At 42.1% G+C, this 25105-nt stretch overlaps 1 protein-coding gene across 1 annotated transcript; it reads left to right on the forward strand.

Annotated features, from left to right (window-relative positions):
- On the forward strand, window positions 1–2163 carry LOC148030419 (peroxidase A2-like). Its single transcript, XM_087686736.1, has 4 exons — window positions 1–616; window positions 839–1021; window positions 1127–1292; window positions 1448–2163. Exons 1-4 carry the CDS (start codon window positions 362–364, stop codon window positions 1864–1866), a joined length of 1023 nt encoding a protein of 340 aa, XP_087542862.1. The 5' UTR covers window positions 1–361; the 3' UTR covers window positions 1867–2163.
- Window positions 2164–25105: the final 22942 nt, after the last annotated feature.

The following is a 25105-nucleotide window of genomic DNA, read 5'->3' on the forward strand; positions in this document are numbered from 1 at the left end:
CCTATCGTTTTCTTTGTCCCTCTATACTCACCTGTATAACTTAATTGATTATCAGTAAATTAGTCTAGACATCCCTCTCCTGCGTTGGGTGCGTTCTGATCACTACGTGAGTGCACGTCCGCTGTTCGAATCATCCGCGGATAACATCTGCTCTTCTACTACCCTTTGGAGCGCCCCTAACTATCATCCACGTCCGATATTAATCGGCGTCAACGTGCGCCCATCTCTAGTATTTAAGCGTTGCTGCACCTTATAGATTGTAGATAGGTCGAGTCCAGCCGGCCTAGCGACCGCAACAAACACATATCCAACTTATATAGACAGTGTAGCAGCAGCCGGAGCTAGCAAATTCGACGTCCAAATGAAGATCAAGGACCAGCGGACCATGAATGGCCCATCAATGCTGCTAATTATGAACAATATTTGCGCCATATTGATGGTGCTTAATCTTCTTCCAACAGCTTCCTGTGCTGCACAGCTCAGTCCGAATTTCTACGCGAGAAGCTGCCGTGATCTGGACTCGATAGTGCGAGGGGTCGTGAGATCGGCTGTGCAAGCGGAGCCGCGCATGGCAGCGTCGCTCCTCCGCCTGCACTTTCACGATTGTTTCGTCAACGTAAGTGAAATAGAGGTAGTTAATTATTATGTCAAGCTAGCTAACAAGAGAAGTGCTATTTGATGATGGGCTTTTAGCAGAGTGACGACACTGAATGCAGGACTCTGAATGGTCTACAAGAGGGAATGAAGGACACGATATAAATTCATTGTTTGTGGGTTCAGGATTCAACTCAGGACAATAATATGTATGTCTGGCTAATGGACGGCGGGTTAATTTCAGGGATGCGATGGCTCGGTGCTGCTGGACGGAGACTCGGGCGAGAAGTCTGCACGGCCGAACGCTAACTCGTTGAGGGGATTCGAGGTCGTAGATGCCATCAAGGCGGCCGTGGAGAAGGCCTGCCCCGCCACCGTCTCCTGTGCGGACATCCTGGCCCTGACTGCGCGGGACGCCGTGACGGAGGTAGTTCTCCTCCCACATTTACCTTGAATGATCAATGATGTAGCGAGATAGCGCCATTAAGCACGCAGAACTAATCCAATATGCATGCATTCATGATTAATGCAGGCGGGTGGGCCTTCTTGGAGGGTACTGTTGGGGCGGAGGGATAGCACGATCGCCAGTCAGAGCGCCGCCAACGCAGCTCTTCCGTCACCTTTTGAGCCGCTCTCTGCCATTATTGCCAAGTTCCAGGCTGTTGGCCTCTCCGCCAGAGACGTGGCCGTGCTCTCTGGTAAGTACTCTACTCGCTCTTGATTAGTATTACTTCATCGGTCGTATGGAACAAAAGTAGCGCAAAAGACAACAATCTTCACAGGCAGACATTAGAACAGTAAAATTAAGCGTCTAATTCTATATTATAAATGATATTTTGCGTCCACTGATCAGGCGGACACACCTTCGGTAGCGCTCGTTGTGCCACCTTCTCCAACCGCCTCTTCAATTTCAACGCCACCGGTCAGCCGGACCCCACCATCGACCCTACTTTCCTGCAGGTCCTCCAGCAAACCTGCCCGCAAGGCGGCAGCTCGGCCACCCTCACCAATCTCGACCCCGGCACCCCCGATCGCTTCGACAACCGCTACTTCATCAATCTCCAGAAGAACATGGGTGTCCTCCTCTCCGACCAGGAGCTCCTCTCCACCCCCGGTGCTGCCACTGCCTCCTCCGTCAATACCTTTGCTCGATCCCAAGCGGCCTTCTTTCGAAGTTTCGCTGCCTCGATGGTGAGCATGGGCAACATCAGTCCTCTTACCGGCACCCAGGGACAAGTCCGTCTCAACTGCCGCGTCGCCAACAGCAGCTAATGATAATGGCTCCCTGCAGCTCGTCTGGATCCCCCTGGAATTGGTTACATAGATCCTATGCATGCCTCGCCCCTCCTGCTTAGCCGGCCTGAAAATTTATGGAGGATGCAACGTCTCTTTGGATAGTTAGCAACATATTCATTCCATTGCCGATCCGCCGGCATTCGTTCCCTCCTTTCGAATTGTAAGGAGACAAACAATAAAAGTAAGATCGTTGTACCTTGACATCAAGGAGGCCATGTTTGTACTCGATTGGTTCTCCAAAAACATCAATACAAATCACGTAGACATAACACAATTCAGAACTCGCATACATGTGCTAAACTTTTGTATTCTCTGACATATAATGAAAACCTCTCCAAGCGAACATCGGATCACTTCCCTATCAGCCCTTATGATTTAACAACAAAGGTAAGTTGTTTCAACGAGTATACATGCCAACAGAAGTAGTTTCAACCTCCTTAACTACGTGCTGTCCTCCGTTACTCACCGAGTTTCGATGCCATTGGCAGCTGTACACTTAGAATACATTTGCCTATTCCTCGTACTGGACATTTTGATATTTAATCAACCAAATCTACCAAACCTAGGCCACCGTTATTTTTGGCACGTTCATTTGAAAAAAAAAAAGTATTAGGACTTCTAACTAGTTCAACGGGAGAGTATTTCCAATCACGTCTCAAGAAAGCCTTTACTTCACTCTCCAAAGCCACGACTCCTTTGAGAAAGTCTCTCCCTCTCCAAAGTAAACGTTGCATCACAAATGGAGAATGCCTCATCTTTGTGGTCTTCAAAGTTTCTAATTCTCCACCTAGTATGCTAACAGAGCAATGTTTATTGACTATTAGCAAACATTACTCGATAAAGTTGTAGAATCCTAATTGTGAATGTGCAACTCAACATAGTGCCATGTTACATTGTATGTTTTTTTAAAATCATATCTTCCGTGGATGTCAAGGTTGAAGTCCAAACCTACCCTTTTAAGATATGGTATGTATGTGGGGTTGTTTATCTCGAAGGGTAGTGTGTTGCAAAAGGATATCCAAGCATCCATGTTGCCGTCCCAGCTTCTCCTACTCCACTTTGGTTAGGACTCGTAGCCTTTCACTATCCTGGGTACCTCCACAACTTTGTTTTTCCAATAATCAAGTGCTTCAATTCCCCACTGTCTTGGATTCTTCTCCCTCTCTTGGTTCCACCTATTGCCGAGCCTTCCTCCCATGCTTATCACCTCTTCCACCACTTTGCACTACAACAAGCAGCAGTTATAGACGTGCTTGGCACATGCGTATAGTCGGGCGCGTTTAACTGTGCGTATATAAGCGCGTGTATGTAGACGCAATTCGTGCTCTATGTACACGTGTTTATAGACGCGCTTTCAAATGCGCGCACAGACGCGCACTAAAATTTTAAAAAAAATTGAAAAATATTGCTAGTGTGTCATTCTTTTCAAAGTAGTCCGGTCTTGCGTTTCTTTTGGGTTTTTTTTTTTACAGACGTACGACACAATGAGAGGAGAAAGGAAGAGGCAAAGAAGAAAGGGTAAAGAGAGGAGGAAGCAAGAGGCAAAGACAAAGGAGAGGGAGGAGAAGGAGTTTGTAGCCCTGTCGCTGCCCATCACAACACCAATTCAAGGTGAGTCCTTCTTCTTGTCTCTCTCACTCTCACTCTCTCTCACTCTCACTCTCTCTCCCTCTCCCTCCATCCCTCCCTCCCTCCCTCCCTCCCTCCCTCTCTATCTCTCTCTTTCTCTCTCTATCTTTGCTTTGAGTTGTATTTTGCTACCTTCTTAGCTTTTGGTATGTTTGTTGCGACGAGGAGAACAGCCAAAGAGCAAGGAGATGGAGGAGAAGAAGAAGTTTGTAGTTGTGCCACTGCCCATCACAACAAATATTTAAGGTGAGTCCTTCTTCTCCTCCTCTCTCTCTCTCTCTCTCTCTCTCTCTCTCTCTCTCTCTCTCTATGTGTTTACTCTGAGTTGTATTTTGGTTCCTTCTTAGCTTTGGGTATGTTAGTTGTTGCTTGCTTTTCCTAGTTTTATTTTGTGCATGATACATTTGATTTTTTCTTGATGGGATATGCTTAGGACCTTATGCAAATAATCATCAATGAAAGTCATAATGTACTTAATGCCACCTAGTGATTAACAGGGCATGCGACCACATATATAAAAATGAAGAACTAGAGTCACACATGCGCATAATTGGTGCGCAAATCGGATGTCGTATGCGTACATAGCAAGAGCCGAAAGGTCCCCAAGAATAAAGAACACTACTTTTTGCTCAAAATCCAAGAGATTAGACACTATAAGATATAGGTCTTATACCGACGTTAAAAGCGACGAAAATGCAAATAACAAAATTTTCCCCCGTCGTCGCAAAAAGTGTCGTTATTGGCGATGCCATAGAACAGTCAGTATCACCATCACTATCAGCGTCAATATTGGCGTCATTATTAGCGTCGGTATCAGCGTCGCAAATACCGATGCTAATACCGACGCTGATAGCGATGGTTTGTGATGTAAATAACAATGCCAATAACGACGCGAGCAGTAAAATTTGCAACGCTAATAGCGATAGTACGTAATAGGGAAAAAAAAATTTGTGGCAGGGCAGCAAGCTACCCTGCCATGGCTCCTGACCTACCATCGACTAGATATCCATATCCCCCTAGAGTCTGCCGAAAAACTTGTTGGCACAACTCTCTCATGCGAGCCATGACCCTCTTCCCCTCATCATTCATGATGATGGCTCCTGATCTACCATCGACTATATATCCATATCCCCCTGGAGTCTGCCTAAGATGGATCCTCTTCTATCTGCGTCCACGCTCCTGGGCATATCCAGGAGACCCATGTGCATCCGGTGTATCGACCGGGGTAATATCTCTCAGAGTGGCACCCACCTTCTGCTGACGGCTGAGCAAAAGCCGGAGTAACTAGAGTAGATGTCCCCACAGGTATGACAAATCCTTGAGGTGACGCAACTCCAGCTAAACGATGAGACGGAGACACCGCGTCTGTGCCTCCACAGCATCCACCTGAGCCTGAGCACCCTCCCTGGAAGGGCCACGAGAGAGAGGAGTCACACTTGTATCGTGTGTCGACCATAGGCTCACTGCATCCATATCTTTGGAGCATCCCCCTAACCCCAAAGCACTCCCTCCCTCTCGCCCAAGTCTGGAGTGCCGAGCTCGTCTGCTCGAAGCTGAAGCATCCGATTGCGCTGAAGTAGATGTACCAGAGCGCCCTAACAAAGACCAAGCAGCTCTTGGTCTGCCATATCTCTGAATCTCGCGATTTGGTCTGGAGACATGCATGTGAACCTGTAACTCCTCATCGCTCATCCCTCGACTCATCCTGAAAATGTCACCTACACATATAAAAATGATATTAAAATAATCAATTTAAATCATACAAAGCACAGTAATATAAATCCTTTTTTTAAAAATCTCACTTAAAATGCATATCTTATGTACCCTTATAAGCGATTGGTCAACGAATTGAGTATGTGGATGCTCCAAGTATGAAGTATCCTATGGTCCCATGTGAATCTCTTGACACAACTCCGCATACACTGGAAGGTCAATAGACATGTCACCACAAAAGGATGAGTCCACCTCATTCTCAAAGAATTCTTGGACTCCTGTATTTCCATCATTGTTAGTCGATGCTGGCTCCAAGCTTTCGACGGCCTCCACCCCTTGCAATATCAATCCCTCTATTTGCATATTATCTTCATTTATGCTCAGAACATCGCTTTGATTATATACTCTCGCACTTCGGAAAGTTGAAGGTATAACATACCACCATCGAGGTTGTCGGGGGTTTGGATAGAAGATTACATGTTCACAAACACGTACAAGAGAGTTCAAACCATTGTGACATAAACCATGTCATAATACAATTAGCAAACAAATGAGTCATGCACCTGTTCACAATGGGCCGGTAACACAAAGGTATCGTGCAAATCCGTCCATTTTTTTTTAGAATCTATTTCGAGAAATCAAGATGGACCTCGTCGAACTGTTGCTCCAGCTCCTTTAAGTACCACTTTGAACCACTGCACATCGAATAGTATCATGGAGAAGCTACGATAATCCAACGTAACAATACTTTGCAAGTTTCCAAAATACTCCATCTCATCCACAACCGTGTTTGGATCTGTTGCTCGTCGCCGGCTCTATTGCTCGAAATGCCATGATACCACAGTCCATTGTGGAGCGCATTTTGTCAATACGCTCCACGCGAAAATGCCGTCCGCGCAACCACGCTGCACTATATATTTTGTATTGTACATTGAAACACTCAAATTAGATATCGCATATAAAATTTAGATACGACAAATTCTAAACCCCTCATCACCTTTGGACTACATCCCCTCGAGAATTCCCACTCCTCCATTGAGAACTCTGTCCCTTCGCGAGACGCTGTGGTCAAAACTCCATGCAACCATCGCGTTGACATGAACCGTGGCATCTCCTCCATGCCTTCGAGATATCGAATCGGTCGATGACGCGTACGTCGAAATTCAACTCGCGCTTCCTCTTGATCTTGCCTAGCGATCTGGTACTTGGCGAGCCAGTACATCTCCATAGAGGCATGGTGCAATATACAAAAGCAATTCACCTTCTCCTCCATTGAGGCATCCATTCTTTTTTCTACCCCATTTCCAACTACCACATCTCTAGTCAGTCTATCATCGTCCTTCAGCGACCATAGCATTTCGTTGTCTGGATCCACCGTTGGTAGCCATTATGAAATATGCACTAGCGCCTCAGACACCAACCAACCTTCAACCATGCTACCTTCTCGCCGAGCTCATTGTCACACAAAGCCTTTCAGGGTTTTCATGAAGCGCTCCAAGAAGAATATCCATCACGTATGGACAGGTCCAGCAATCTCCACTTCATCTACAAGATGCACAAGAAGGTGGATTTGTATTGTAAGCATGCTGGTGGGCAAGTATTTCTCAAAGAGACAGACCGTCTCCAATGCTCCCCGCCTCGCAGATTCAATAGAGGACGTCTTAATCTCCTTCTGTGAGATCCATTGCACCAAAGTCGACAACCTGTAAATGGCCCCACGTATTTCTGGAGTAAGACATCCTGCGATCGCGATCAATAGCACAAACTGCCACAAATGAAAAAGCATTATGAATAATGGCTACACTCCAAATAGCAAAATGCGCACGCCAATTACAATCCATTCGTAGTACAAACCTGAGATATCTTATGCCAGTCATGGGATTTTAGCCCTGATAATTGGTCGTCTTTAGAAAATGTGGACCTGAGAGAACGCACCATACCCGTCGGAGTGCGGATAGACTTGACTATTTGCTTCACAATGCGCTCTTCTTTAGTGGACAAAACCCAAGGAGCGCGAGGAAGCTGCACGCGACCATCAGCACTTGACTGCGGCCAAAGCGCCTCCATCTTACCTACCTCCTTCAAATCCATTTGTGCCCCTATAGTGTCTCTCTTTCTTGTGATGTGGTCCCATAGCAAGCTGCCCGCATTCTTGAAAATATTCATGGGATCCAACAAGTGGTTGACCTGTAAGTGGGTCCAATATGACAACTCATAGAAAACTGAGAACTGCCGCATTCCATTTGGATGTGATTCCGCGTGGACCATTTTCAGCTCGTACTAGCTTACGGCGTTCATACGTGTTGGAGGTCGTCCAAGGAAACCTTCCCTGAGTTTATGATCCTCTTGCAAGAAAGTAGTGTCTCCTTGATATACCATCTTCTTCACGGTTCGTGACCTTTGAGAGTCTAACTGTGGCCCGCACAATGGACATGCATGATAACTTGAGGTAACCAGACCTGTTCCAACACCACGACCCAGTGAATACTTGCTTGAATGAGATAAAATATAGATATTACCAACGAGAATGGAGGCATGTTCACCTGAGCACTCTCCGAATCCCGGAAAGTCATGCATCGTTCACATGAGAATGGCTCTAATATTGGCTGACCGCCGACCATCGTGCCTGCTCATATCTTGCACGGTGACCCCCTCCTCCCACAAAATCTTAAGCTCATCGACTAATGGACGAAGATACACGTCCATACTTTTGACTTTATAGCGGCCGGGAATGAGTAAGCTAAGGATGAGATGTTCTTTCTTCGTAGAAAGCCATAGAGGGATATTGTAGTTGACAAGGACTATAGGCCACATACTATAAGAAGTTGAGCGCAGACCGAATGGGTTCACGCCATCCATTGCAAGACCCAGCTGAAGATTCCTTGGCTCTCGGGCAAAGCCTAGGAAGGTAGAGTCAATGTGGCTCCATGCGTGTGAATTCGCTGATATTCGTTGAACTCCATCCGTGGACCTATTCTGCGCATGCCACATTGTCAAGCTCGCCATGCCAGACGTACAAAACATGTAGTTTATGCGGGGGATAAGAGAAAAGTGTCTGAGAACTTTTTTAGGGATGGTTTGCCCTTGCAAGTCCTGTCGATACTTGTGAGCACCACACTTTGGATATATCTCCATAGTCTCGTATTCTCCTCGAAACAATATGCAATCGTTGATACATGCATGGATGTTATTGTAGTCCATGCCAAGCTTTCGTAAAACATATCATGTATCATCACGAGACTCAAGCATGGTATATGCAGGTGGTAATATATGATATTTCAATAACGTGAAAAAAATCATAAACTCCTTGAAAAAGCACAAATGTTTGTAATAATAGCGCCAAAAAAAAATCAACGAAGCGTATGTACAAGGTACTTGAACAACTCGGTCACACTCGTATCGCTCCACCTATATTTTGCTTGCACACTTAAGAGTGCAAGCAGTGTCTTCAGGCGAGATACTCGGCACCCATCATATAATGGTATGGATGCTTCCTCTCCAAGAGGATCAGAAGTCTCGACATCCATGGGAATCAATGCATCGATCATTGCCTCCATCTCAAGCTCCAAGATTGTAGGTAGGTCTGGAAGGTTGCCTGCCTTCTCTGGCATTGACGGTATAGATTGGCCTTGCAAGTGGTGGATTGGCTCTTGCACTCCATCCATCGCACACCCACGTACTCTTCTAATTGGCCACAAAGAGTGCACTCCTCCTTGCAATGAGACATCACCTCCCTGGATAGAAAATTTGCTAGCGATACCCAATCTTATTATATATGGTATTCAATTAGCTTGCAAGTACAATGCATGATTGATATTAACTTTTCTTACCATTTGCTGAAAATCCGCAATCGCCTAATCAATGATCTCAGATTGAAACTCGCCAAATTGTCGTATGTGTTCTATAGACAATCGGCGTTTTCGTCTAATTGCCAGCGTATATTGAGAGCAAGGACATGGGACATACTGATTAAGATACGCCTCGCGATCTTGAACAACAGGACCTTCTTCATTTTCCATTTTGTCTACGTTACAACAAACAATTTGTTTTTGTTATCATTCTTTTTTTTTCTTAGATTGTTATACTCTCCTTCCATCTCTCTCTTTTTTTATGACCGTGACTATGACTACGACCACGACCACGACCATGACCACGATACTATGATACTATCTATCTAGGGTACTATGATACTATCTATTTATCTATCTATCTATCTACCTATCTATCTATCTATCTACCTATCTATTTTTCTATCTATCTATCTACCTTCATAATACTTAGGTACAATAGCAAATATGGGTAGTAAAAAAGAAGAGAAGTTGTAACACTGACTATTATACCCACATATTGTTACATTTGTCTATTTGGCTTCTCTTCTGTCTATTTTTATTTGTACCCTTTGTACGTAGATGCATACACAAATATAGAGAGGGGGAGGGTGAAATATGATGGTACCCTTGTGCCAACACAAGTGGAAGCTTCTATAATGTAGTTTCTAGGATAATGTATTTGTACCCTTTGTAGTTTCTAGGATAATGTAGTTTCTCTCTTTCCCTATTAGGTTTAATGATTTTTCTCTTTTTCTCTCTCCTCTCTCTCTCATATTTCTTTTTCTCTCTCCTCTCCATCTCTCATTTCCCTTTCTCTCTTTCTCCCTCTCTCATTTCCTCTCCCTCTCTCACCCTCACCCTCTCTTTCTCTCTTTCTCTATTAGGTTTAATGATTTTTTCTCTCCCCTCTCCTCTCCCTATCTTTCTCTCTTTCTCTATTTCTCTATTAGGTTTAATGATTTTTTCTCTCCCCTCACCCTCTCTTTCTCTATTAGGTTTAATGATTTTTTCTCTTTTTCTCTCTCCTCTCCCTATCTCATTTTTTTCTCTCTCCTCTCCCTCTCTCATTTCCCTTTCTCTCTTTCTCCCCCTCTCTCATTTCCTCTCCCTCCCTCACCCTAACCCTCTCTTTCTCTCTTTTCCTATTAGGTTTAATGATTTTTCTCTTTTTCTCTCTCCTCTCTCTTTCATTTCTTTTTCTCTCTCCTCTCCCTCTCTCATTTCCCTTTCTCTCTTTCTCTCCCTCTCTCATTTCCTGTCCCTCCCTCATCCTGACCCTCTCTTTCTCTATTAGATTTAATGATTTTTTTATCTTTCTCTCTCTCCTCTCCCTCTCTCATTTCCCTTTCTCTCTTTCTCCCCCTCTCTCATTTCCTCTCCCTCCCTCACCCTCTCTCATTTCCTCTCCCTCCCTTACCCTAACCCTCTCTTTCTCTCTTTTCCCATTAGGTTTAATGATCTTTCTCTCTTTTTCTCTCTCCTCTCTCTCTCTCATTTCTTTTTCTCTCTCCTCTCCCTCTCTCATTTCCTCTCCCTCCCTCGTCCTCACCCTCTCTTTCTCTCTTTCTCTATTAGATTTAATGATTTTTTCTCTTTTCTCTCTCCTCTCCCTCTCTTATTTTTTATCTCTCCTCTCCCTCTCTCATTTCCCTTTCTTTCTTTCTCTCCCTCTCTCATTTTCTCTCCCTCCCTCACCCTGACCCTCTCTTTCTCTCTTTTTCCATTAGGTTTAATGATCTTTCTCTCTTTTTCTCTCTCCTCTCTCTCATTTCTTTTTCTCTCTCCTCTCCCTCTCTCATTTCCTTTTCTCTCTTCCTCTCCCTCCCTCGCCCTCACCCTCACCCACACCCTCTCTTTCTCTCTTTTCCTATTATGTTTAACATCTTATCTCTTTTTCTCTCTCCTCTCACTCTCTCTTTTTTTCTCTCTCCTCTCCCTCTCTCATTTCCTTTTGCTCTCTTCCTCTCCTTCTCTCATTTCTTCTCCCTCCCTCTCCCTCTCTCATTTTCCTATTATGTTTAATGTCACCCTCCCTCTCTCTCTCCCTCTCCCTCTCTCGTTTCCTCCCCCTCTCTTTCTCTCTCTCTCCCTCCCTCTTCCTTTCCCATTTCCTCCCTCTCCCTCTCCCTCTCCCTCTCTTTCTCTCTCATTTCCTCTCCCTCTCTCAATATGTATACACAAATCATATAAGCAAAAGTAAAAGCGAGAGAAAATGCACTCTCTCTCCCTCTCCCTCTCTCATTTCCTCCCCCTCCCTCTCCCTCTCCCTCTCCCTCTCTTTCTCTCCCTCCCTCTCCCTCTCTCATTTCCTCCCCCTCCCTCTCCCTCTCCCTCTCTTTCTCTCTCATTTCCTCTCCCTCTCTCAATATACACAAATTAAACCCTAACAAGCAAAAGAGAGAGAGAATGGACTCACCGTAAAGATTTGGCGAGGGTTTGGCGACTCCTCTTCGCGACGGCCGCTTCTCCTCTCCTTCATGAATGGCGGTGGCGGCGGCGGCGGGGCAAGCCTTCTTCCTCTCCCTCTCTCACCCTCTGCAAAACGGTCGCTCTCTCTCTCTCGCTCTCCCTCTCGAAATGTCTCACGAATGCGCGAAATAAAATGCGCTCGGGTTTCGGCCCTCTTTTTTTTCCCTGTGGGGTGTCGCTATTTGCGCCGCTATTCCTACGTCGCTACTTGCCGTCGCTATACTTGCGTTTCCTTGTAGTGAGACTTACATGACATGAAGCACGAAAGACTAATTGGGTACAATCTTCCCCCATGCCTTGTATGAGAGGTCCAGAAAGCATGTATTTAATATATTATTCATCTCCGAACTCAAAAATAGCCCAAATTTACAATTGGCATGCTTTAGCTTTTGTGTTTTCTTTTGTCCAAATAAAGATTAAAGGGATTGGGCACCCCAAAGAGTCGGGTTGTGCCCAAATACAATGGCTAATAATGAATATTTAAATTGTGCGCCCATGCGTATACAAAATAATAAATATATGTCAAGTGCTTTAATAAATAAGCACATCAAAATAAATATCGGTGCCACTCCTAAGACACGCATCCATCAAAAATAATAATTTCTTCTAAATAACTTGAGTACATATCAATTGAAGCATTCACAATTGTTAGAAAATAATAAAATTAAACTAATAAAAGTAAATACCTAGCAATCTTTAGCTATGAAATAAATAAATAGATTGAAACTCTATCCTAACCTTAATTTAATACGAGTGCGCACTCTAAACTCATAAACGTCCATTAATCTAAATATGTATTTTGCGGAATCGCCCGCTATGGAATCACCCACTTGCACATTAAATTAATGTGACGCTCGAAAAGGACAGGCATCCCCATCGACTTTTCGCACAAGGAATCCACCTTGTGTACGAGCCCCGACAAATAAATATAATTTTACGGAATCCACCACAAAATCTCAAGAAATCCACCGTGGAATATGCCTCTTGACATCATATCCCCGGGGTAGGATAGCAATTGTCCTCAATTGCTATTAGCTCAATGTGGAGCAAGCAGTGAGGGGTAAGCACTTAGATCACGAGCGTGCATCCATTGAGCCTCTTCAATAGGATGATTTTTAAATTTTACCAAATACCTAGAATATCTACGGCCAGTTCTAGTGGTCATAAAGTCGGTATCTAGAATAGTCTCATGTTCAAGGATTTCAGTTTCTTCTTCTAACAAAGGAGGATTCTCATAGATAGGATGGACAGGTAATTGGCCTTTGAAATGTCGTAACAGACTGATATGAAAAGTGTTGTGGATTTTCCAGTATGGGGGTAGTTTTAATTTAAAGGCATTGTCATTAATTTTGTAAATGATTTTGAAAGGTCCATAAAATCTAGGAGCTAACTTTACAACAAGGTGTTTCTCAACACTTTGCAGTCTTCGCTTTTAAATTCATAACCAAACATAATCATCAACTGTGAAATTCATAGCTTTTATTTTCTTGTTTGCTTGTTTAGTATATGATTACTGGGCTTTCGCAATCATATCTTTAACTTCATCAAAAATAGTAGCATGCATATTGGCAATATCATCAGCAGCTTTAATTTTGTTTGACAATGAAGTAATAGGTGTAAGTAATTTATATCTATAAATTATTTCAAAAGGTGCCTTTCATGTAGCTATATGTGGAGTGTTATTGTATGCAAACTGAAGTAAATACAAGTGTGTATCCTAAGTTTGTGGTTTTGAAATTGTGTATGCACGTAAAAGATCCAAGATTGTACTATTTGTAGCTTTTGTTTGCCCATTTGTTTCAGAATGAAATGTAGATGAAAAATCAATCTTTATGCCTAAATTAGCAAACAAAGTAGTCCAAAAATTATTGTAGAATCTAGAATCACGATCAGAAATAATAACTTTTGGTAAACCTTGGTTAGTGAAAATAGTTTTCAGAAACAATTAAGCAGCTTGAGATGCAGTTAATGTTTTCTTGCATGGAATGAAATATGCATCTTTGCTAAACCGATCTACAATAGTCCAAATCATATCGTGATTATCTTGAGTGTTAGGTAAACCAATAATAAAATCTATTGAAATATGTTCCCACGGTCTTTCAGGAATTGATAAAGGCATTAACAAACCATACTGCTTACCATGGTGTCGCTTAACTCTTTAACAAATTAAACACTTAGATACAAAGTTAGAAACATCAGATTCCATCTGTGGCCAATAAAAATCTTCAATCAAAGTACGTAAAGTGGAAATAATACCTCTATGGCCTTGATATAGGGGACAATGAATTTCATGCAACACAAATGATCTAAATAGAACAGTTACACATAATCTTTTCTCATAAAACATAAATCCATCAGCATAAGACAATGAATCAATTGGAATCCAGTTATTGCAATTAATTTATTCCAATCAGCTTGAAAATTGGGGTCTTGATCATAGGTATCTTTTATAGGGATAAGGGAATCAAAATATATCACAGAGATATTATGAATAGTTGGTCTTCTACTCAAGGCTTGGGCAACAACAACATTTTATTTTTCGGATTGATATTGGATAAGTGGATGAAAACTTTAAATAAAAGCACCCCATTTCATGTGTCGGTCAGATATTTGTGGCTGACTAAGGAGATGTTTGATACTTTGTTAGTCAGTTTTAATCATGCATTCAGATCCCATTAAATAGTGTTTCCATTGACATAAAGCTTGTACTGTAACTAGCAATTACTTATCATAGGTAGAATACTTGAGTTCAGAGGGTTTAAGTTTGCAGCTAGAGTAGGCTATGGAATGTGAATCTTGTATAAGGACAACTCCTATTCCAGATCCACTAACGTCAGTGACTACTAGGAAAAATGGTCTATTAAAGTCAGGGAGTTGCAATACAGGAGCATGGGTTAAAGCATGTTTCAGTAAATCAAAAGACTTTTGTTGATTTTCGGACCAATGATACACAATACCTTTCTTTAATAATTTTGTCAAAGGTAATGCAAGCAATGAAATTTTTTTTGTAAAAGCTAGCAAGACCTAAGAAAGAACGTCGTAATTCATGCACATTTTTAGGTATCGACCAATTCAAAATTGCTTCTATCTTTTTAGGATCAACTTTAATACTTTCAGATGAAACAATATGTCCTAAGTATTCAATTTGTGTTTGGAAGAATTCACTCTTTTCAGTATTAGCATATAATTGATTCTCTTTCAGTAATTTGAAAACCAAAAATAAATGTTCATAATGCTCATTCTCATTCTTACTGAAAACCAATATGTTATCAAAGAAAATAATGACATAATGTTGATGCTTCAAAAATATGTGATTCATTATACAACTGAATGTGGCTGGTGCATTAGTTAAACCAAAAGGCATAACAAGGAATTCATCATGTCCAAATTGAGTTCTAAATGCAGTTTTGAAAATATCAGATGTGTCCAGTTGTACTTTATGGTATCCAAATTTAAGATCTAATATGCTAAATATTGTAGCCCCTTCTAGTTTATCCATAAGATCGTCTACCCTAGGGATCGGATATCTATTTTTGATAGTGATTTTATTTATGACACAATAATCAATGCACATCCTATAGGTGTTGTTTTTCTTTTTAACTAATAGGACAGGTACACCAAATTGAGAATTACTAGGCCTAATAAGTCCTCGAGTTAACAATTCTTCAACTTGAGTTTGAATTTCTTTCTATTCAATTTGATTATATCGATAAGGTGCTTTACATGGTGGTTGAGAACCTGGAATTAACTTTATTTTATGATCTTCAGGACGTGTGGGTGGTAAACCATGTGGTAAGTCAACATCAAAACAATCTTTAAATTGTGAAAGAAATTGTGTGTGCCTAGGATGTATCTTATTTTCCTTAACTTCAATTTCATTCACCCAGATTAAATAAGATTTGCTACATTTTCTTAATGCACGTTTAGCCTGTGTATGACTAAGCAATGGAAAATTATCAAAATTGTGCGAACCATGCAATGTGATTTGTTTTCCATGAGAATGAATCTTCATTAAATGCATGGAATAATCTATATCGGGATTATACTGATGACACCAAGGCATTCCTAAAATAATGTCACTAGATTGCAGAGGCACAACTAAGAAATTTCTACGTTCAATATAATCACCAATTTTAATTTCTAAGTCATACACTTCTTATGTTCCATTATATCTAGTGCCTAAGAATATAGCCTTGATGCAATAATAAGTAGAAACAATATGTAAATTCAATTCTTCGACCAATTTCGCAGAAATAAAATCATGTGTACTCCCATCATCATGTAAAACAGTCTTTTCTTTACCATGCACAAGGTATTTCATCGTTAATAAAGAATGGGGATTTGGTATACTTGGTAAAGTATCTGAAGTAGTGCCGTTATCGTCATCGTCTTTCATGAAATTTGGCATTTCTTCATGGTCTTCATCTTCAGTCGCTCCCAAATAGTTGATGTGAACAATTGGCTTTTTGGATTGACAATTCGCCGCTAGATGTCCAGGTTGATGGCATTTATAACAGACTATGGATTTGGCTTTAGAAACATTATTGGTAATAGCGAAAAGTTTAAGAATATTGGGATTTGGCTGAAGAGATGGCTTAGGATTTGGATTTGTGTTTGATGGTAAAGCAAGGGGTCGTGTCCATGATTTACGAAATGAAGATGGAAGAAAGCGGTTTTGATTGAATCTTCAAAAATTAGAATTGAATTGCTTTGTACTAAAGTTACCATTGTTTGAGAATTGTTGTGGTCGCTTCTCTCGTCCTCAAATTTTGTCTTCAGCATCATGGGCCAAGAAAATCGCATCCTCGAGAATTGTTGGCTTGAACATGTTCACTTCCGCATAGAAGTGACCAAGCAAACCAGACATAAACTTGCACTTATGGGTCACCTCAAATACATCTTCGAGCATTCGAAGTTGCAATAAAGCATTCCAAAAAGGCTCGATATATTGTAAAATAGGCTCGCGATCTCTTTGTTGCAGAAGATCCCACTATTTGATTGCTTTTTCGTGGAATTGGGGTGGAAGAAAATTCTACAAAATTTTCTTTTGGAAAGTCTCCCGAGTAGTAGGACAATCAATGTTTTTACGAATAACAGTCCACCATAGGGATGCTCTGTCCACTAAATTATTACTGACACACTTAATTTTGTCTTTTCCAGCATACTATTCTTCATGGAAATAATCATCAAACTGACTGATAAAAGCAAGTACAGTTTTTCCATCGCGTGACCCATTGAAAGTACAAAATTTGAAATTTATTTTACTTATATTGGTTTCTTTTGTTCTTTTGTTCTTGGGGACCTTCTAACGCTCACTACGTGCGCTTACGGCATCTGATCTGTGCACCATTTAATGGCTAGAAACTTTCACTGAATGTAGGCAACAAGCATTATCTCTTACTGAAGCATTGTCTCTTATTGAAGCATTACATGTCATTTTGGAGCTCCTGTCATTTGTATGACTTGACATATGTATGTTGAATGCTTGGAAGACTAAAGAGAGCATTGGATACAACTGAGGAATGAAATATGGAGATGAAACAAATACCTTGACATCTACTTGGCTGGTCATTTACAGTAAATACAGTATATGACATTACCTCTCTACACTCCTAAAGAAAATAGCATCATTTATCACTCAATATCTCAAAGGAATTTATTTTTTGAATGTCATGAAGGTGCCTGAATGTTAGGTTGCAGGTTTTAGACTGCATATCCTCTTCACTGCAATAAGAATACATGAGACAAAGATACAGTACTTGCAGAGTCTATGTATTGACTAAAATACCTACGGGTTATCTCATATGCTTATGGATGTTTCTAAGGTTGTAAAGGGCTGAAATACCCTTTTTCCTTTGGTGCAGAAAATTACTGCATGAAACTATCCTGAAGTGTAGGAAACTGTCCTAAATAGCAGAAAACTGATCTTGAACTGTAGAAAAAGGAGTCTGATACTTATAGGTTGTATATATCACTGAATACCTAAGCTGTAACTATGGCAAATGCTCAAGGCACTGACAATATCACTCAAATTGTGGAAGAAAAGTTGGACAACAAAATTTTTGCTTTATGGAAGTTCCATATGAAGAATTTTTTGGTTGGCAAATGTTATTGGGACTTATATACAGGAGATGAGGCTAAACCTGAAATGCTTGAAAGGAAGTCGACAAATGATCAGAAAGTGCTCATAAGCTATGGACTGAGAGAGCAAGCAAGGTGTTACATTGGTTTTCCTTGTGTATATCAGATGCTATGGTTATACAAATTATTAGATACAATTTCCTAAAGGATACATGGGACATAGTCATGAAGAATTATGGAAATGTAACACATGCAAGAAAGATTCAACTGAAGCAACAGTTCAATAACATGTCTAGGAATGGCAAAAGCATTCAAGGCTACACTACAGAGATCAAGAACATAGCAGATTAGCTTGCCACCATTGAATCTTCAGTGTCTGAGGATGACATGATTGCAATGACATTGAATGGACTTGGCAAAGAGTATAAAGCATTTGATACGTCTATTTCTGTGAGAGCTGAATCCCCTGATTGGGATGAGCTTATTGTTTTGCTGCTACATGAGGAACTTAAGCTTGTTTGAATACAAGTTCTATTACACGTCTCAAAGCAAAGACATTGTTCTTTACTCTAGCCAGTGTGGCAGAGGCAACAGAGGCCGTGGTTCTTTTCAAGGTCAAGGAGACACTCGAAACACTTATGGATAGCAACAACAAAATGCCTAGCATGGCACGAATACACAGAGCCAGTGTGTATTTTGGTGGTTTTTGAGGCAAGGGGATATTCCCTATAGGCACAAGAGGATCCTGGTAGTCAAATGATCAGTCTAACAGGGCCAAGGAATGTCATTATTACGATAGATATGGACATATAGCCAAAGATTGTCATAAGAAGCAAGTTGACATGAAAGCCAAGGGTAGACAGCATGGAGATTATGCTTCATCTATCTTAGTTCCTGATGATCAGGGTGACAGGTTGTTTACCATGTAGCATGTGTCTAAGAATGCATCTAGGCAGAACAGAGATGAGAGATGGTACATTGATTCAGAGGCTTCAAATCATATGACACCCCATGGAGAATGGATTGATGATATGGTTGCAATTTTGCATGGACATGTTTGTACTTGGGATGACACCCAACATACTATTCAGCATAAAGGAGTTGTACCTTTGTTGATGCCTGATGGCAAGAAAAAGAGCCTACATGATGTACTACATGTACCTACAATAACCAAGAATCTTTTGTCAATTGGACAAATGATAGAATAGAATCTGCAGGTGAGATTTAATAGAGATTGATGCTTTGTTGAAGAATATGGTAATGGTTACAAATTGATTGCTAGAGGCCGAAGAGATGGCAGAATGTTTACTCTTGATGCGTCAATTTCAGAATTGAAAGCAGCCATGTTTGCACATGAGGGTGGTGCTATACGGGATGTTGAGATATGGCATAAGTGGATTGGCCATGTGAATGTACAAAAGTTGAAATTTATGCAGTGGAAGGAGATTGTGCTTGGACTACTTAAGTTCAAGTATCATGACTTTGGACATGTATGTGATGCATGTCAGTTTGGAAAGCAGACACAATTTCCATTTATAAGACATGTACGGAATAGATTATGACCCTTGCAGTTGATACATTCAGATATATGGGGTCCATCTCATAATGCTCTGTTTGGTAGTGCTCCTTACTATGTATCATTCATTGTGAAAGGTGAGAAGGATCGAAGCTTGCACTCGAGAGCTATGGCAGGAGAGCAAGAGCAAGAAAGAGAGAGATAAGAAATGGGAACTCCAACAATCACCATGTGTGACTAGACCTTCCTTTATTCAAACTGTCACTAAAAGAATAAATAATAAAGTGACGGTGATGGGCGCCCACCACCTGTAGTGTGCAGTGGCAGTGTGACTGTCAATGTAATAATACATAGGCGGCTAGGCGGAGGCACCTTTACCTCAACAGCCTCCCACTTAAAGGGAATCTGCCCTAGTGAAGAGTGAAAAGAAAAAGAAAAAAGACAGTACAACATGTACAATAGGATAAGGAACGACGTCATCTCATCCCACGCCCATCAACCTCCTGAGGAAGGCAAAGCGCTCTATAGAGAGGCTTTTCATGAGCAGATCTGCAGGATTCTGGTCAGTTGAGATCTTGACAAGGTCAACAGACTTGTCCTCAACGACCCCACGTATAAAGTGATACCTCATCTCAATGTGTTTCATCTTCGCATGGAAGATCAGGATTCTTGGCTAACTAAATAGCACTCATAGAATCCGAATGCAGTGTAGGGATAGCATCAATACCAAGGTCAGCACAACCAAATGGCCTCCTTGCAAGCCTCAGTGGTTGCAACATACTCGGCCTCTGTAGTAGAAAGAGTTGTGCGTTTCTGCACCCCGAATATCCAAGAAACAGCACCTCCAGCATAGGTGAATACATAGCCGGAAGTGGACTTCCTACTATTTGCATGTCCTGCATAATCAGAGTCAGCGTACCCCACGACTCCTGTATCCTGGCTGCCATAGCATATGCACATATCTACAGTGCCCTTCAGGTACCTCATGATACCCTTCACGGCATCCCAATGCTTCTTGCTAGGTGTAGCCATATAGCGTGCCACAACACCAACTGCAAAGGCAATATCTGGACGAGTGGCTATCATGGCATACATAAGACTACCCATTGCGGATGCATAGGGAATCTTGGCCATCTCAGCCCTCTGCTCATCTGTCTACGAACAATCAGCCTGTGATACCTTCACATAAGAAGGCAATGGACAACCAATAGGCTTTACATCCTACATGCGGAAGCACTTAAGAACTTTATGAATGTACTCCCTCTGTGACAACTAGAGGAGTCTCTGATGCCTGTTGCATCTAATGCGCATACCAAGTATGTGAGAGGCATGTCCCAGATCTTTCATCTCAAAGCTCTTCTTGAGCTGAGCCTTAAGAGCATCTAGCTCATCATGAGTTTTCCCTGCTATCAGCATATCATCCACATAGAGTACCAAAATCAATAAAGAACCATCACGGGCTTTCTTCTTGTAAAGACACGGATCCATAGCACTCCTGATGTAGCCCTGTGACTGCATAAAGGCATCAAACTTATGATACCACTCCCTAGGTGCCTGCTTCAAGCCATAAAGACTTTTCTTCAATTTGCACACTAGGTGCTCCTTGCCAGGTTCTGCAAAGCCCTTAGGCTGCTCCATATAAATCTCATCATGCAAGTCCCCATGTAAGAAAGTAGTCTTGACATCCATCTGGTATAAATCCAAGTCAAGCTAAGCAACCAAAGCCAAGACTAAGCACAGGGTGGTCATCTTAACCACAGGAGAAAAGACCTCATCAAAGTCCACACCATGCTCTTGCTTAAAACCCTTTGCTACCAATCTAGCCTTGTATGCTAGCTTGGGGTGTCCAGGGGTACTTTTCAGCTTGTATACCCACTTGCATGGCAATGCCTTCTTTGCCTCAGGCAAGGAAACTAAATCCCAAGTCTCATTCTTATACAAGGAGTCTATCTCAGACTGCATAGCCCTCTCCCAAGAGTGACTGTCACACCTGCGCATAGCCTCATCATAAGTGAAAGGCTCTCCTACATCTGTAACCAAGACATAATGCATTGAGGGCTGAAATCTATCATGTGGATGTTTGTCTCTAGTAGACCGCCGTCTCATGGCAGGCTCTGTTGCCTGCCCAACTGCCTGTCCAATACCCTGACCATGAGCATCTGCCGTAGTTGTAGGTTGTCCAACTGGCTGTGCGGGAGCTCTCAGCTCCTCCTGAAATATGACCCTGCAGATCTCAACAACTCTCTCAGGCTGCCAATGCATCTTGTCTTCATGAAAGACTACATCATGACTGCGGATGATTTTCCGTGCCTGCGGATCCCAGAGATGGTAACCCATCTCGCCTGCATCCCCATAACCAAGGAAAATGCATTTGACACTCTTAGGATCCAGCTTACTTATCTTGTCCATGGGCACATGGCAAAATGCCTCATATCCAAAGACACGGGGATGCGCATAAGAGGGAGGTTTTCCAGTCCATACCTCCTCTACAACCTGGAAATCCAAACCACTAGAGGGTGATCTGTTTATGACATGCACAGCTGTACTAACTGCATCAGCCCAAAAGCTCTATGGTAGACCTGCATGGCTAAGCATACTGCATACACGCTCTTGGATGGTTCTAAAACCTGGAAATCCTGGAAATCCAAACCACTAGAGGGTGATCTGTTTATGACATGCACAGCTATACTAACTGCCTCAGCCCAAAAGCTCTATGGTAGACTTGCATGGCTAAGCATACTGCATACACGCTCTTGGATGGTTCTATTCATCCGCTCAGCCAAACCATTCTGGGGGGGGTGTAGGGGGTGGTCAACTGACGCTTAATACCCCTCTCATCACATAACTACTCAAAAGCATGTGAGACATACTCACCCCATTATCTGTTCTTAGGCATTTTAGCCTATACTTAGACTGGTTCTCAACCAATGCAAGCCATCTCTGAAACGCAGCTAAGACATCGGATTTCAGCTTAATGGGATAAGCCCAAACTTTCAGCTTAATGGGACAAGTCTGCCACGAGTGATCTTCCATGCAGAGTCTCCAAAAGATACATGATAGCCTGCATCATCAAGCTGTCCAACTGACATGAGACTTCGTGTCAAAGCAGGTACACAATGTACAACCTGCATAACAAAACTGCTACCAAAAGGAAACTGCAACGTAACATCACCAATGCCCATGATATCAAGAGAGTTGTCATCACCCAAGCGCACAGAACTTGAAACAATATGGTATGAATGAAACCACTCTCGGCAAGGTGCCACATGAAAGGATGCATCTGAGTCCAAGAGCCAACACTGGGCATACATTGAGTGTATCTCCGTCATCTACGAAGCACTAGAAGAAGCTGCAAGGATATAATCATCATCAACATCCTTAGGCTGCATAACATTGATCTCTTCAATTTTAACACCTCTAAATATGTTGAATTTTGATTATCATACTTACGAATAGGGGAGTTCCTGATGGCTGGCTATGTAAACCCATTGTGGATGTACATGTTATACTTTGATGGAGTGTCCCGGGGGCCTAATAGAAAAGGGAGTGTTAGAGTAGTTATCTGAGATCCTCGATGTAGAGTTACCATGAAATTACCTGCTTATCTCAGGGGCCTAATAGAAAAGGGAGTGTTAGAGTAGTTATCTGAGATCCTCGACGTAGAGTTACCATGAAATTACCTGCTTATCTCAGGGTGGGATTCACTAACAACATGGTGGAGTATAAAGCCCTGATTATGGGATTGAATATTGCCAAGAAAGGTGGCATTTGGCGGTTGTTAGTAAAAGGGGATTCCCAACTGATCTTAAATCAACTTAATGGGACATATACAATCTGGAATCCTATCCTTCGCATGTATCATCGAACTACTGTAACCCTACTTGATGAATTTGAGAGCATATCTCTTCAGCTCATTCCACGTTATTGGAATCAGTTTGCGGATTCATTAGCCAATTTTGCTTATGAGGAGGACCTTTTTTTCAATTGTGGTCCTAGTTCAGATATTGTTATTGATAATGAGACAGGACATGGTCGCTTATGGGGAATGTTATTAGACCATGCGTTATATGGCAGGCGATGGTTGATATGGGTAATGAGGAGAGTAGCCGAGACCCATCTACCACTATTATCTTGTACCCATAGGTTGACTCGATGACATGTTATGTATACGCCTCTTGCTGTATATACAGGAGGTATGGGTTATAACTTGATGCATTTAGTTTAGGACTGAGCGCCCTGTCTTTCCCCTTGGAGTGGAGCGTGTGTTTGTATATCTGCCTTCTTCCAAGAAGGGATCTATATGAGTAGGTTTTCTTGATTTCTTTAGGCCAAGAGGGCCAGTTGTTTTTAGGTTTTAATGATCTATTTCCTTAGGCCAAGAGGGCCAACTAGTTTGTAGTGAAATGTGCTATCTCTTTAGGCCAAGAGGGCCATTCGTCTATTTGGTGTGGATATAGTTAATGGTTTTTTGTTGTAGTGATTGCATCATATAGGTTAACGAAGTCGTTGGAGGGAGCCTTTGCTATGAAAGAGCTTCTTATGCCATTCTAGGTGGTTTCGTCCCCTTTTCGAATCTTTTTCCTTAAGAAATTAATGATATATGTATATATGAGGGCTACTTTCATTTGTTTGTTGAGGACCAACAATCAAGGCATGAAGTCCCAGGTTTAGGCTCTGTATGTCTGGGGGAGGTTTGAGTAGCCATTGCCTCCTGCAAGGCATTGTCAGGCATTGTAAGAACTGTTTAGATGGGAATTCTAGTGACCCTATTCTGTTGACATGCTAGGCAGCCGTTCTCGGAGTTCTTGTTAGTTGTGAGGCAATTAGAGAAGCCTACTAAAATAATGATGGAAATAGAAAAAACCCTAAATATCTGAAAGACCATATATGAATATACGGAGGTGTGTCAAAAGGGGTTTTAACCCCTATAAAAATAGAAATGGAAAGAAAGAAATATCTTTGAGCAGTTGTTCATTGCCTTGCGAAGGCTGGGTAGGTTCCTGGGGACAAGTTAGACCCAAGGCCAATGCCTTGTCTTCCTAGGGGTGGCATCTAGCTGAAAAATAAGAATAAAAGAAGATTGGAGTGAAAATAAAAGTGAGTGTTAGAAAAGGATTAAGTGTCACCTTGCACGGGCTTGGTAGGTTCTTGGGTACCGAGACAGGACCTAAGGCCGATGCCTTGCTCTCCTTAGGTCACTATGCTCAGCTCCCTCCTTTTTACACACCTGAGTATGGAAAATAAGAGGCTAAAAATCCAATGTACTAAAAGATAATATTTGTTGATCAGGCTATAGGAGTTCTTGCCTGGTAGGAGCTCCTAGTTGCATTGTCCTTAGTTAGGTAGGTAGTTCAGACCACCACTGAGGATGACCTCTTTGATGGTTCTTTTTAGCTTGACTGTGTTGGAGCGGTTGGTTAGTGACTAGCTTTCAACTTTCTGTCAGATTATGCTAGGCTTACTCCTCGTGGATTTCATGCCTTGGTTTTGACAAGGGGGTAGGGTGAGAGCTATGTTGTGTTTTGTTGTGTATCTATTTTGTATCAGCTTGATCCTCTTTGTGGTTGTGGTTTTGTACAGATTTTGTTTGTAGGATTCGACGGGCTGAGTCGCCCTATCCCATGGTCACCAATGACATATGATTTTTGATACAGAGAAGTGCTTAAAAATAGCCAAAATTTCCGAATTTCAAGGGAAAAATAGACTTCGTCGAAGGCGGCGATGGCAATCAGTACGATTTTAAGCGGCAATGCCCGGTAAAGGCTTAAAAGACCCACTTGAAGACAGTTGGTGAATTTTGATAAATTTTTGGCGTGTCAGACGAGACTCTGGGAAATGCCCGGCAGTGGAGGACTTCAAGATGGACGCCCAGGATTTTTCAGACTTCGAAACGGACATCGGACGCGGAAATGGGAGTGCCCGGAAGGCCAAGGACCAAATGCCAAGTGTGAATAGGCTTTAGGGAGCCCAAGAGATG

Source organism: Lygodium microphyllum, chromosome 10 (genome assembly GCF_053477565.2).
Source record: "Lygodium microphyllum isolate KBCC chromosome 10, Lygodium_microphyllum_v1.1.10, whole genome shotgun sequence".
NCBI classification, from domain to species: Eukaryota; Viridiplantae; Streptophyta; class Polypodiopsida; order Schizaeales; family Lygodiaceae; genus Lygodium; species Lygodium microphyllum.

Bases quoted from the DNA above. Each gene is read 5' to 3' on its own strand.
- LOC148030419 (XM_087686736.1), top strand. From the start codon at position 362: ATGAAGATCAAGGACCAGCGGACCATGAATGGCCCATCAATGCTGCTA. The intron at 1,022-1,126 runs GTAGTTCTCCTC...TGATTAATGCAG, and splicing joins CGCGGGACGCCGTGACGGAG to GCGGGTGGGCCTTCTTGGAG. The intron at 1,293-1,447 runs GTAAGTACTCTA...TCCACTGATCAG, and splicing joins AGACGTGGCCGTGCTCTCTG to GCGGACACACCTTCGGTAGC.